This window comes from Leuresthes tenuis, unplaced genomic scaffold (assembly GCF_036924035.1).
Source record: "Leuresthes tenuis unplaced genomic scaffold, fLeuTen1.0.hap1 SCAF_7, whole genome shotgun sequence".
NCBI lineage: Eukaryota > Metazoa > Chordata > Actinopteri > Atheriniformes > Atherinopsidae > Leuresthes > Leuresthes tenuis.
The window spans coordinates 36,434,421-36,448,214 of record NW_027325361.1 but is presented as its reverse complement, the minus strand read 5'-3'; the positions used below and the strand labels follow the sequence as shown (position 1 = coordinate 36,448,214).

Sequence of the window (13,794 nt, the reverse complement as noted above, 5' to 3'; positions counted from 1 at the left end):
TAAATTTAATACCATATTTGAGTTTGGCATCAAGAGTTGAAGTGATTAAGATGAACATTTTACCCCTGCTACTATACTTATTTCAGAATCTACCAGTTGAGGTAAAGAATTTAAAGAATGGGACAAAATTACATCTAGATACATATGGCAGGGGGCCAAGGCGAGAATAAAATACAGCACGTTACAGTTACCAAAAAGTGGGGGGGGGGCTTGGCTCTTCCATGGGTGAAAAGTTATTTCCAAGCTGCACAACTGAAGGTTTTGGTAAACTTGTGTGATCCAAATTATTCTGCAAGATGGAAAGATATTGAGGAAAGATTGACAGAGGGTCTTCCAATACAACCTATTATAGGGGATGAAAAGTTAAGCATCTATTTGAAATTTGGAATAAAATGATGAAGAAATATAATTTCACAGATCATTGTCGGTTTTTGAGGTGGATCGCATATGATACAGACTTTCCACCTAATAAGTTAGATATTACCTCCTTTTATAACTGTGGGAAAATGGCCCGAGGATGCATTTGGAGGTCATAAAAAAAACAAGCTGTCGGGAGTTTTCAAGAACTAAAGGACACATACTTTCTCATGAATCAGGATCTTCATAGATATCTACAACTACGCCATTATTTAGGGCAAGAAATTAGAAAAGGGAATCCAAATTCAACATGGCCAAGCATCATAAAGGTTATAATTGAAGCCTAGAAGTCAACAATAGAACAAAAAGCTATTTCCAAACTGTATAACATTCTGGAGGACTTAAAAGCGAACAACACTGAATATGTGAAAGCAAGATGGGAGAGGGAAGCAACCATTGAGGTGCTAGGGGAGGACTGGGAGAAGATTAATGAATATCAATGGAAAACCACTAATTCATTATTTTGGAGAGAGTACAGCTGGAAGAACACAATAAGGTTTTTTATGATTCCAGCGCAGAGAAAATATGGAGATACCAAATGCTGGAGATCCTGTGGGGCAATAAAAGCAGATAATATCCATATGTTCTGGGGATGCCCCGTAATAAAGCAATATTGGATAGAAATAAAAAGAGTAATTGAAGAGGTAATAAAAATTAAAATCCCGACTAAATGTGAAATTTTGTATCTTGGGAATATTGATACCTTAAATTTCAAAAGAGGGAAGGACCACAAAAAGTTGAGAATACTGCTTCTGGCTGCTAAAAAAAGCAATATCCAGGAGATGGCGTTGTTTGCTGGTGCCTAAAGTGGAAGAATGGATTGATGTCTTTCTAAGTATTTATGTTATAGAGAAATTAAGGGTGACAATAAGATTGGAGGTTGAGAAATTTAATAACACCTGGAATGGATGGTTACAGTATGTAAGACAACACAGATCTGACTTTGTCTAAGGTGCGTGAACTGTTGTGAGGATTATGGTTATTTTTGTGGAGGTGCAGAGGTGGCGAAACATTGAATTAGCAAGAAAACTACAAAGTACAATACAGCCTGGTTTGATGCTAAAATTTTATTTTTCTATTATGTTTTGGGGTTTTTTTGTATATATTTTCTGTTAATTATTGTGCCCTGGATCCCCTCCCAACCTCCCTGGTAAAAACCCATATCACTGTCCTAAGTCCCCTGATCACCTCTGTTATAAACCATTCTCTCCAAACTGGCCACGTCCCCTCCATTTTGAAGACAGCCATTATCAGACCACTTCTCAAAAAACACACCCTTAACCCAGAGATCCTCTCAAACTACAGGCCCATCTCCAATCTCCCCTTCATATCTAAAATACTTGAGAAAGCAGTGGCTAGCCATCTTCAGAACCATCTAAAACTCAGTAACATCTATGAAAATTCCAGTCTGGTTTCCGCCCCGCCCACAGCACAGAGACTGCTCTTGTAAGAGTCACAAATGACCTCCTGATGTCATCAGACTCCGGCTCCCCCTCTCTCCTCATGCTTTTGACACTGTCGACCATGCCATCTTATTAAACCGGCTCCACTCCACCACTGGACTCACTGACACTGCCCTCAGCTGGTTCCATTCATATCTCACAAACCAGACAGAATACATCTCCATGGGCCACTCCACTTCAAACCCCCACACAGTCACCTGCGGTGTTCCCCAGGAGTCAGTTCTTGGTCCCATCCTCTTCATCCTCTACCTCACTCCCCTTGGTCAGGTCATCAGCCATCATGGTCTTTCATTTCACTGCTACGCCGACAACACAAAGCTCTATGTCAATGCCACTGCTGCAGCCCCACCCTCATCATTACCATCCTCCCTGTCTCAACTCACCACCTGTATGGAGGAGATAAAGGCATGGATGGAGTACAACTTCCTCCAGCTAAATAGCTCTAAAACTGAAGCTATCCTGTTTGGCACTCCTCACCAAACCAAATCATCACCAATAACCAGCATCACTTTTTCTGGCACCTATATCCCTCTCTCATCATCAGTCACAAATCTTAGCCTAAAAATGGACCCCCAACTCACCTTTAAATCCCATATCAACCATCTCCGAAACATCTCCAAACTCCGTCCCATTCTCTCCCTCTCAGATGCTGAAAAGCTCGTCCATGCCTTTATCTCCTCCAGAGTGGACTTGTAATGCACTTCTCATCGGGATCTCTAGTAAGAGCCTTCAGAGGCTCCAACACATCCAAAACTCTCTCACCCCCATCCTCCACTTACTCCACTGGCTTCCTGTCTCCACCAGGATTGAGTACAAGGTTTCCCTCCTCACACATCAATGCCTCTATGGACATGCCCCCCCCCCCCCCCCCCCCCCCCCCCCCCCCCCCCCCCCCCACACACACACACACACACACACACACACACACACACACTTACACACACATATTTTAAAAGGGGCCTAAAGACATTTCACAAAACATATGGTCCCCTCCTCTCAGATGTCTGCCAAATTCTTTTTACTTTTATACTGAACTGCTTATTTGTTTTCAAATAAAATGTATTATTAGTATTATTATTTATTAATAAAATATTGGTCATCTTAGAAGTATAAACATTCAAGGACAGTCAACCCTGACCTAAGTTGTGAAAAAAAAAAAAAAAGGAAAAGACCTGGGTCCGGTGGAAACACGAGCGTAAACTCGATTCTCCGGGATTCTTTCTACTGTGTGGCACTTTGAGATTTGTTTAACAAATGTAAAGTGTTTTGTAAGTAAGACCCATCATTATTATTGTTGTTGTTATTAACTCTGGTGACCACATCACAGCTGGTACAAGTTGCAACAAGTACAAGTAAAAACTTTCAAATGTCAGAAAGATCAATCCAAAAAATTCACCGCTTTTGTTAACCATGGACAGAAGACATTCTGTGTTGGACTAGCAACTTGTCCAGGGTGTACTGCACCCTCTCTTACTCTATGAGAGCTCAGATATTCTTCAGGGCATTAAGCAACAACAAGCTCACTCTGAGCCGGTTTGTGAAGCCAGAATCAAAAATTCTAAATGATGTCCTTCTTCTGATTGTGATGTCTGCAGGTGGCTATCCTGATTCCCTTCAGAAACCGCCACGAACATCTCCCCATCCTCTTTCAACACCTCATCCCCATGCTACTGAGACAACGACTGCAGTTTGCCTTCTATGTCATTGAACAGGTACAGTCCAGTGATATAAGTGTTTTAACTGCAGAGAACTATTTGTGTGAATCCACAAACTTGACCCAAAGCGGAATTAAACTCTTGTGAACATGTGCTGTATGGGTTGAGACATTTTGTCTGACTTTGTCATTTATTAAGTGCAGAATCTGTGCAGTCATCAAAAACACATTAAAATATCTGGGAAACGCTGCTTAATCTGGAAAGTTTACATTTTTGAATGCAATCTCCTCATACTGTAGTTTTAACTATAAATACAGAGGGAAGAGTGTTGTTGGTGAAACAAACGGTCGTGTTTGTTTGATAGAAAGTCTTTATCTTTACGATTTTTTTGCTGCGTTTTTGTAAGATTGCTTTGAACCATTTAAAGTGAGGTTAAACCCAATCAGTATTAAATGTTAGCTGGTTAATTATTAATCAAATTAAACTTAACTGATAGAAACATTTATTTGTAGATATTTGGACAGAGACAATACATTTGTCAATGTACTCCACCACAGGGACCTGGAAAATAAGCAAACAAATGGGTAGTTTTATCTTGAATTTGATTTAATTCAAGATATTTTATCGTGAGTGTCACCTAATGAGCAGGGTGATGGTGTCCATGACTGATAAGAGCTTGGTTGTCATCTTTCCCTCCCCCACCACCCTCACAGGTTCAGGAGGGCATCCCAAGACAGAGCTGGCCTTTTTGATCACATTGTCCACCCTCTTCCTGTCAGCTGCTGTGATACTGAAGTAGAAGAAAAAATCTGATGATAACTGCTGACACAAAAGATAGACAACTGAGCAAAGACTACCTGCTGAGGCTTGATAAACTGATCAGGAAGACCAGCACTGTCCTGGGATTCCCTCCCCATCCAGTGCAGGTGGTGGGCATCTGAAATCTGCAAAGGTGTTGTGTTATAGAAATGTTATGAAAATGTTATTGCATTACATTATTTATCATTCTAAGTGTTAATTGTGCTTTTCACTAAAATTACTTGGGCCATGTAATACAATGTTTAAATCTATGCGCAGTCCAGTAGTATGCTTACATATATATTAATCTCCTCGCAAGTCCTGCAAATGTACAACCATGTACATGAATTTGTCGTCATGTTGAAGAGGCAACAAAGAGGCTATAAAAAGCTCAAGCGACTGTAAAGCAAAACAGTGTGGTGTGAAACGAAAGTTGTGAACTGCATTATCTCACCCTCTGGGCTCTCCAGGGTAGGTTCATGTGCATAACAAATGTCAGTGTACTTTATTTCAAAATTACTCAGAAGCACATGGTTTTAAGGTTAACAAACTTCTTTAGTGTTGCTTTAAGATCTGTTATTGCAATGCAGCAAGACCTTGAAATTGTGACATTTTTACTTAAAGGTGACATATTCTGCCCTTTTTGAACAATTTGACTCAATTTCATGAGACCTTATTGAGATGTATGAGAAAGGCCTTAGTCAAAATACCTGTTGGTCTAAGCACAGTGGCCCGGTGCATCCGGTGTGTAATTTAAAGCAGTATATGCTAACATCATTCTTCGGTCATTCAAAAACACTCCAGCTCTATATATAGATACAGATAATTACTCTATTGATCCCAGAGGGAAATAGTTTAGCATGTAGCTGTGAGTTAGCAGCAGATGCCAGCAAACAATACTTTCTCATCAACAGTAATGGACCTAGCCGCAGATGTACACAGCATATCTCGTAGTAATGCATGTGTACCATTACTTACTGCATTTAAACATTTTGGATATATTAACCTCATTAAACAGTTGTACCTGGAGACCTCCATCTTTATCAGAAACATGCCGATAATGTACCGTTAGCACACCGAGAGCGGTACACGGAGAGGACCGGTGTTGTGTTAAATTCAATTCAGTTTTATTTATATAGCACCAAATTATAACAATTGTCATCTCAAGGCACTTAAATAATATAGTCCAATTCAAGTCAATTGGAATTCAATTCATTGTAATCATAATCCATGAAATCCAATTAATTAATTTAAAAATAATCCAATTCATTCATATAGAACCAATTAAAGAGCCTTTAAGACAGGCTTGTAGTCTGACCAACCTATTGGTTTCATCTGGTTTCATAGATCAGTACAGCTGAGTATCATCAGCATAGCAATGGAAATTTATGCCATGCTGTGTTCGAAACACACCTTATCCACACAGCTGCAGGTTGTCTGAGTTACAGAATGGAACCGTTCAGCTAGAAAGCTTCAGCTAACAAAGTAATGTGGGAACAATAATGTTCATCTTTCAGAAAGGAACAGCAGTAACTCCTTAGAAGTTGGTGTACGTCATCTTCATTAGCTAAGCTGTTAGCGTTAGCTGCTGCTAAAGGAGGAAATAAATCAGTAAATAAACCATGAGGAGTTATTTCTCAGATGCTTCCATTTCCCTGCTCTGAAGTTCAGGCTCTGAGAGCTGGAACTGATCCTCTTTGTGGCTCAGTTCCTTCAGTCCAGCGTTGAACTGGACCAAGTTGTTAAAACAGTGGGATGAAAAGTGTCTGCTGCACATTCCCAGTCTTTAGCTAACTCTGCTGGAACATTAGCCTCAGATATAGTTTATCCACTGGGCTCTTATATCCTCTGAGGCTGCTGCTGGATGGAAGATGCATGCTCCTCAGTGCAGCTGACAGCAGAACATTTCTGGCCTCATCCATCCAGCAGGGTGGATGTGAGTGGGCGGGACTCAGACGTTGAGGCTTAGCAGAGAAAGGTGAAGGGAACTTGACGAGTTACATACATTTGAAATGAAAATCAGAATGGCTTGTTGACTGAGGAACTTTCAAACAAAGGGGCATTAATAAAGATACCAGGGTTGTGTTTTGGAGGAGTATTTTCACGGACACCCTTATATATGCTCCCAAGAACAAAAAAAAAGGATTTTTACAGAATACATCCCCTTTAAGGTTGCCATCGTCAGACTGGTCCATGCCTCATGTCCACTGCTCAACTGTCCGTGATTGTTGTCTGATTCCCCTCCCCATAATGTGTCATAATAAGGTACAGACCCGGACTTCCTGACAGAATTTTTGGGACCGATCAGTGCTTGCTGGAAGCATTCTCTGGAGATACCTGTCAAATCATATATCATATATATCATATTTTTACACAATAGTCTTTGTTTAAACAACAGTAGTTTGTGCTTGGGACCTAGAAACAGCTTAGAGCTTAATGAATGTTTTTCTTGAGGTTAAAATAAGGCCATTATTAGAAATTATTAATAAAATACAGGACAAAATTCTTGGATGGATCCTTTTTTTTCTAATAAAAAAATAATGAAGTTGATCAGTGAAGACTCTTAAAATATTTTTTTTTGTTCTTGTCTGCCAAACTAAGGTCCAACCGAATGAGTAAATTTCTAATTTAAGTTTTAGCATTTTAGAAAACTTCCAGCTAAGTGTCCTGGTTTAGGAATTGCTATTCAACACACAAAATGAATTATCGAACAGTGGATTCAACTATCGGTACTATTTTAGAAAACTTCCCAACTTTTCAGTAAATGGGGTTTGGTGAGGAGGGGTTTGTGTCGGGGTTTGTCCTGGTCACTAATAATCACAATGAAAATTCAGGCCACCCTTTGGAGGGTTGTTGGACGCACAGTGGCCACTGAATGTGGTATCTTTTTCTTCAGTTGCAAATCTGAGTTGTCCCCAGAACCATATTGAAGAGAGCTGACCCACTAAGCATGTCTACTTGACACTGCAATAAAAGTTATTATCAGTTAATAAGTATATTAGTCCAACCAAAACTGGACTTTTAGGATATATGGAACATGCTACTCAACAAACAAAACTCTTAAATGTGGACTTGCACACCCAGATAATGTGTTTTGAGATCAAATCACTCCTGCATGCGTATGCTCAACTAGACTCAAATGGGCCTGGGGTTGCTGCACATGCAACAAAGCACCATTTTTTTGCATCTTTCTGTTAACAGTAAAGTATAAGTGTATATTAATGCAGCCAAATTTCTTATAAAACCTTTTGTCAAGCAGTTAAATACATCACAAAATTGTTATTGAATACCATCCAGTGTGGCATGTGCCATGTCTTTTGGTTTATCTGCAGTGGTAAAAGGATGAATTATCAGCTTAAATGTCACCCAAGGCTGAAAAAAAGGTATATTCATGATTTAGTATTTTCATGCAGGAGGAACTCAAGCTCTCGGTCATGGGACTTGTTTTTGCAAACCTTTTTCCTGACATGTTGCAGTATGTGAAAGACAGGATTTCCTTTTAACTTTTACAGTTAAAATGTCCAGGCAGAGTGCCCCCATCAGAGTTAGTGCGCAAGTTATTCATCGTGAGTGAATGAGAAGAAATCTTCCATTGACACCTGCCATTTTATCTCTTGTTTGCAGTATTTGTACATGTTGTGGTTTATACAGTTGAACAATATCACATTATTAGCAATCATTTTCAAATACCTCAGTTTTGATAACATGCATGCAAATTCTTATCAAATGTTCAAATTGATATACCATGCAATAAGTGTTCAACAGATTTCCATGTGACCAAGCTTTTTGAATTCTTCTTTAATTTGCACTTTAGTTTAGAATACTTTGAATAGCTGTGTTTTTAACCACATCACATTATTACAGTGCATTATAATTCTTTGTAATACTTGTATGTACACTCACCAGCCACTTTATTAGGTACAGCTGGCTAGTGAAAGGATGGACCCCCTTTTGCCCTCAGAACTGCCTTAATTCTTTGTGGCATACTTTCAACAAGGTGTTGGAGACATTCCTCAGAGATTTTGGTCCATACTGGCATGATATCTCCTGTTCCACCACATCCCAAAGGTGCTCTGTTGGATTGAGATCTGGTGACTGTGGAGGCTATTGGAGTACAGGGAACTCATTGTCATGTTCAAGAAACCAGTTTGAGATGATATGAGCTAGGGCTGAACGATTAATTGCATTTGCGATAAAACTAATCGCATACGTTGCAATTTGAGTCATGTGACTTTCAACAGGCAAAGGGCCAAAAAAAACAAAAAGAACTGAGCAGATGAAGATGGCCTCAGGCACAACCACGACAGCAGCTGACACAAAAGAAACTTTAATTCAATTCAATTCAATTCAATTGTATTTATATAACGCCAAATTACAACAATTTGTCATCTCAAGGCACTTAAGTAATATAGTCCAATTCAAGCCACTTGGAATTCAATTCATTGTAATCATAATCCAATTCATTCATATAGAGCCAATTCAAAAAATAATATCCTAGCTAAGGAAACCAACAGATTGCACTGAAACTTGTCTTCAGTCCAATCTCCCGTCCTGAGCCTGAGGGACTGTGGAAAGGAACGACTCCCTTTTAACAGGAAGAAACCTCTGGCAGAACCAGACTCAGGAAGGGTGGCCATCCGCCTCGACCAGCTGGGGTTTGAGAAGACAGAAAAGAGGGAAAAGAGGGGGGAAAAACACCATAACACCATTCAAAGGATATCTGTTGGAACAGGGAAACACAAGTTAAGAACCACAATAATGTCACATTTACATAATATCATTTGAGAAATTAAACAGGGGGAAAAGAGAGCAAAGTGAGGAAAGGTGTGACAGCTGAGGTCCCTCAGCAGTCTAAGCCTATAGCAGCTTAACTATGGGATGTTTCAGGATTACCTGAGCCATCCCTAACTATAAGCTTTATCAAAAAGGAAAGTTTTAAGCCTAATCTTAAAAGTGGAAAGGGTGTCTGCTTTGTGGATATTTACTGGCAGTTTATTCCACAAGAGAGGGGCCTGATAACTGAAGGCTCTACCTCCCATTCTACTTTTAGAAACTCTGGGAACAACAAGTAAACCTGCAGTTTGGGAGCGAAGTGCTCTGTTAGGAAAATATGTTACAATGAGATCTTTAAGATATGATGGAGCTCGGTCATTAAGAACTTTATATGTGAGAAGAAGAATCTTAAATTCTATTCTGAATTTAACAGGGAGCCAATGAAGAGAAGCTAAAACTGGAGAAACATGATCTCTCCTGTTAGTTCTCATCAGAACTCTGGCTGCAGCATTTTGGATCAGCTGGAGGCTTTTCAGAGAATATGTGGGACAGCCCAATAATAAGGAATTACAGTAGTCCAATCTTGAAGTAACAAATGCATGAACTAGTTTCTCTGCATCACCCTGAGACAGGATGTTCCTGATTTTAACAATATTACGAAGGTGAAAGAAGGCAGTCCTAGAAACCAGTTTTATATGTGCGTCAAATGATAAATTCTGGTCAAAAATAACTCCAAGGTTCCTCACTGTAGAACTAGAAGCCAAGGAAATACCATGTAGAGTAACTATATAACTAGACAATTTCTCCCTGAAGCGCTCAGGTCCAAAGAGAACAACTTCAGTTTTGTCTGAATTTAGAAGCAGACAGTTCTGAGTCATCCAGGTCTTTATGTCTTTAAGACAGGCTTGTAGTCTGACCAACCTACTGGTTTCATCTGGTTTCATAGACAAGTACAGCTGAGCATCATCAGCATAACAATGGAAATTTATGCCATGCTGTCTGATAATGTTACCTAATGGAAGCATGTATAAAGTAAAAAGAATCGGTCCAAGCACAGAACCCTGAGGAACTCCATGACTTACTCCAACGTGTGAGGAAGATTCTTCATTTACAAGAACAAACTGGAATCTATCAGATAAATATGACTTAAACCAGCCTAATGCAGTTCCTTTAATCCCAATAACATGTTCAAGTCTCTGTAACAGAATGCTGTGATCGATCGTATCAAATGCAGCACTGAGATCCAACAGGACAAGCACAGAAACAAGTCCGCTATCAGAAGCTAACAGGAGATCATTGGTAACTTTCACCAGTGCCGTTTCTGTGCTATGATGCACTCTGAATCCTGACTGAAACTCTTCAAACAGATTATTTCTATGTAAATGATCACAAAGTTGAACTGCAACTATTTTTTCAAGACCTTCAGACAAAAAAGGGAGATTGGATATAGGTCGATAATTAGCCAACACTTCTGAATCAAGAGTAGGTTTTTTAAGTAAAGGTTTAATTACAGCAACCTTAAAAGTCTGAGGTACATATCCTGTCAACAAAGACAGATTGATCAAATCCAATATGGAAGTGTCAATTAAGGGGAAAACCTCCTTGAACAGTCTGATTGGGATTGGGTCTAACATACAAGTTGATGGTTTGGAAGAGACTATTGCTGTTGTTAGCACAGAAAGATCAACTGGACAGAAGCTGTCTAAATACAAATCAGGTTCTAAAGATACTTCTAAAGCTGCTCTACTTGATGATACATCAGTGATAATAATGGGAAGGATTCCATTAATCTTCTCTCTGATAGAAACAATTTTATTGATAAAGAATCTCATGAAATCATCACTGCTGAGAGTTAAAGGAATACATGGCTCAACAGAGCTCGGACTCTTTGTCAGCCTGGCAACAGTGCTGAAAAGAAACCTGGGATTATTCTTATTCTCTTCTATCAATAATGAATAATAAGCAGTTCTAGCTTTACGAAGTGCTTTCTTATACGTTATTAAACTATCTTTCCAGACTAATTGAGACTCTTCTAAATTAGAGGAACGCCACTGTCTCTCCAGCTTTCTTGCAGTCTGCTTTAACGCACGCAGCTGTGAATTATACCAAGGAGCCAACCTCTTCTGACTGATTACCTTCCTTTTCAGAGGGGCAACATTGTCCAGTGTTGTACGCATTGAAGCTGTAGTGCTGTCAACAAGAGAGTCAAGTTCTACTGGAGTAAAATTTAGGTAGCCATCCTGTGTCATATCTGCACATGGCAGTGAAGAAAAGGATGATGAAATCAACTCTTTAAATCTGGTTACAGCATTCTCTGACAGACACCTTCTATATGTAGAATTCTTCTCAGAAACCGTGTAGTCAAGTAATGTAAATTCAAAAGTTATTAAAAAATGGTCAGACAAGACAGGGTTATGAGGGAACACTGTTAACTGTTCACTCTCAATGCCATAAGTCAGCACAAGGTCAAGGGTATGATTAAGGCAGTGAGTAGGTCTGTGAACACTTTGAGAAAATCCAATAGAGTCTGATATAGAATTAAAGTTAATATTTAGGCTGTCATTTTCAACATCTACATGAATATTAAAGTCACCCACTACAATGACTTTATCTGTACTCAGCACTAACTGGGATAAAAACTCTGAGAATTCAGACAGAAACTCAGAATAAGGGCCAGGTGGACGATACACAACAACAAACCCAAGAGGTTTTTGTCATTTCCACTTTGGGAAAAACTGAGAATCAGTGATTCAAAAGAGCTAAAACTAATCTTGGGTCTAGGACTGATTAGTAACTCTGATCTGAAGATAGCTGCCACTCCTCCTCCTCTGCCTGTGGTTCTAGGAACATGAACATTTAAATAGTCAGAGGGAGTTGATTCATTAATGCTAACATGATCCTCCTGCTGCAGCCAGGTTTCTGTCAGACAAAATATATCAATATGATGATCACAGATCAAATCATTCACTAACAGAGACTTCGAAAGGAGAGATCTAATATTCAGCAAACCACATTTAATAGTTTGATGTTTTTGTTCAGTTAAAATTTTTGTTTTAAATTTTTTTTGCACAAGAGGATTTGCTCCTTTTGTGTTTTTTGGTTGAGGGGGGGGCAGCATGAGGTGGGAAACTGCAGAGAAGTGTGTAAGACTACAACTCTGCATCCTGGTCTCAACCCTGGGATGTCATGTTTTTGGATGACTAATAAATTCGTCCATATTTCTAGAAATGAGAGCCGCTCCTTCCAAAGTGGGATGGATGCCGTCTCTTCTCATCAGACCAGGTTTTCTCCAGAAAGATTGCCAATCATCTATGTAGCCCACGTTGTTTGCTGGACACCATCTAGACAACCAGCGATTGAATGAGGACATGCGGCTAAACATGTCATCACTGGTCAGATTTGGCAGGGGTCCAGAGAAAACTACGGAGTCCGACATTGTTTTGGCAAAATTACACAGCGATGCAACATTAATTTTAGTGACCTCCGATTGGCGTAACCGGGTGTCATTACCGCCGACGTGAATCCCGGCCGGTAAGTCCCGGCTGCTCGGGTTCTGCTAGGGGACGACTAACAGAGTTAACAAGGCTAGTTGGCGCCCCACTAGCTAAAGGGGCCTGGCTCGCTATCGGGTGGTTTTCAACAGTGCAGAGCCGAGCTTTAAATTCAAATAACCTCGCCTCCAAAACTACAAAAAGACTACATTTGTTACATGTACCATTACCACTAAAGGAGGCAGAGGAGTAACTAAACATCTGACACACGGAGCAGGTGAAAGCAGGAGATGGAAGAAGAGAACTGGTAGCCATGCTAAGCTAGAGAACCAGACACACCGCTAAAAAGTGACAAATAAAAACTAAAGATCTGTAAGAGTGAGCCTTAGAATATAACAAGTATGTGATAGAGATAACTATGCAAGAAGTGTAAATTATAGGGAGAATTAAGGTGATTATTAGTAGTTCAAGAGGAGCAAGAAATATCACAGTGCACACACAAAGCAACAGGAAGTGATGCAATACGTCTTACCACCAAGCAAAGCCATAAACCAGTTCCATCAAAGCTGGCTTGGGTTCAGTGATGCATGTCTAAGAGCATGTCTTTAGTGTCTAAGAGGAGCAGTACTTCAGTTGTGTGGAATTATTTTGGTTTTAAAAATGAGGATGCTTTAGCCAACAAAACGGACAAACCTTTCACAAAAATATCCAGCTGCCCGACACCGTCTTCTAGTTAGAACTCTACCGTGTAAAAGAGGACAGCAGCAGTGCAGATGTTAGGCAGGAAAAAGGACTTTTCAAGCTAGCTGGAGAGGTAAATACCCATGGATAGACTGCTAAGTATTTGGTTTGGTTTGCACTCTTGGTTTGTGGACTTTGTTTTTCCTTTATCTTCATTGGAGCCTTTTGCATTAGGTTACATTGACATTAACTTCTCGTATGCATCACCATTGTTTAGTCTGTGTGTGTTTGTGAAAGAGAGCGTGTGTGCCGGCGCGCACACGTGTCAAAATAGCAACGAGTCATGCCAGCATGAGCACCCACCAGCAGAAATCTAAATCGGCGCCCCTAACCGACAGAGCTTGTTAAACGAAATGTTGGAAAGCGTGACTCCATATGAAACTTGGTCAAAACGGCACAAAGAAATGACTCGAGCAATACCAGAGTTTTTGGCAAGGGGCATGATGCCCATCACCA

The 13,794-nt window shown here is 39.9% G+C and overlaps 2 protein-coding genes across 4 annotated transcripts in view; one reads left to right on the top strand and one right to left on the bottom strand.

Annotated features, from left to right (window-relative positions):
• Positions 1-13,794, bottom strand: part of cpt2 (carnitine palmitoyltransferase 2) — a 397,454-nt gene that overhangs the window by 81,699 nt on the left and 301,961 nt on the right. The gene's annotated exons all lie outside the window — the stretch shown is intronic.
• b4galt6 (UDP-Gal:betaGlcNAc beta 1,4- galactosyltransferase, polypeptide 6) overlaps positions 1-13,794 on the top strand; it is a 68,868-nt gene that overhangs the window by 21,787 nt on the left and 33,287 nt on the right. For all 3 annotated transcript variants that reach the window (XM_072390263.1, XM_072390261.1, XM_072390262.1), the window contains one exon: positions 3,476-3,592. In XM_072390263.1, the coding sequence (XP_072246364.1) occupies positions 3,476-3,592 (117 nt within the window). The remainder of the gene's footprint in view (positions 1-3,475; positions 3,593-13,794) is intronic.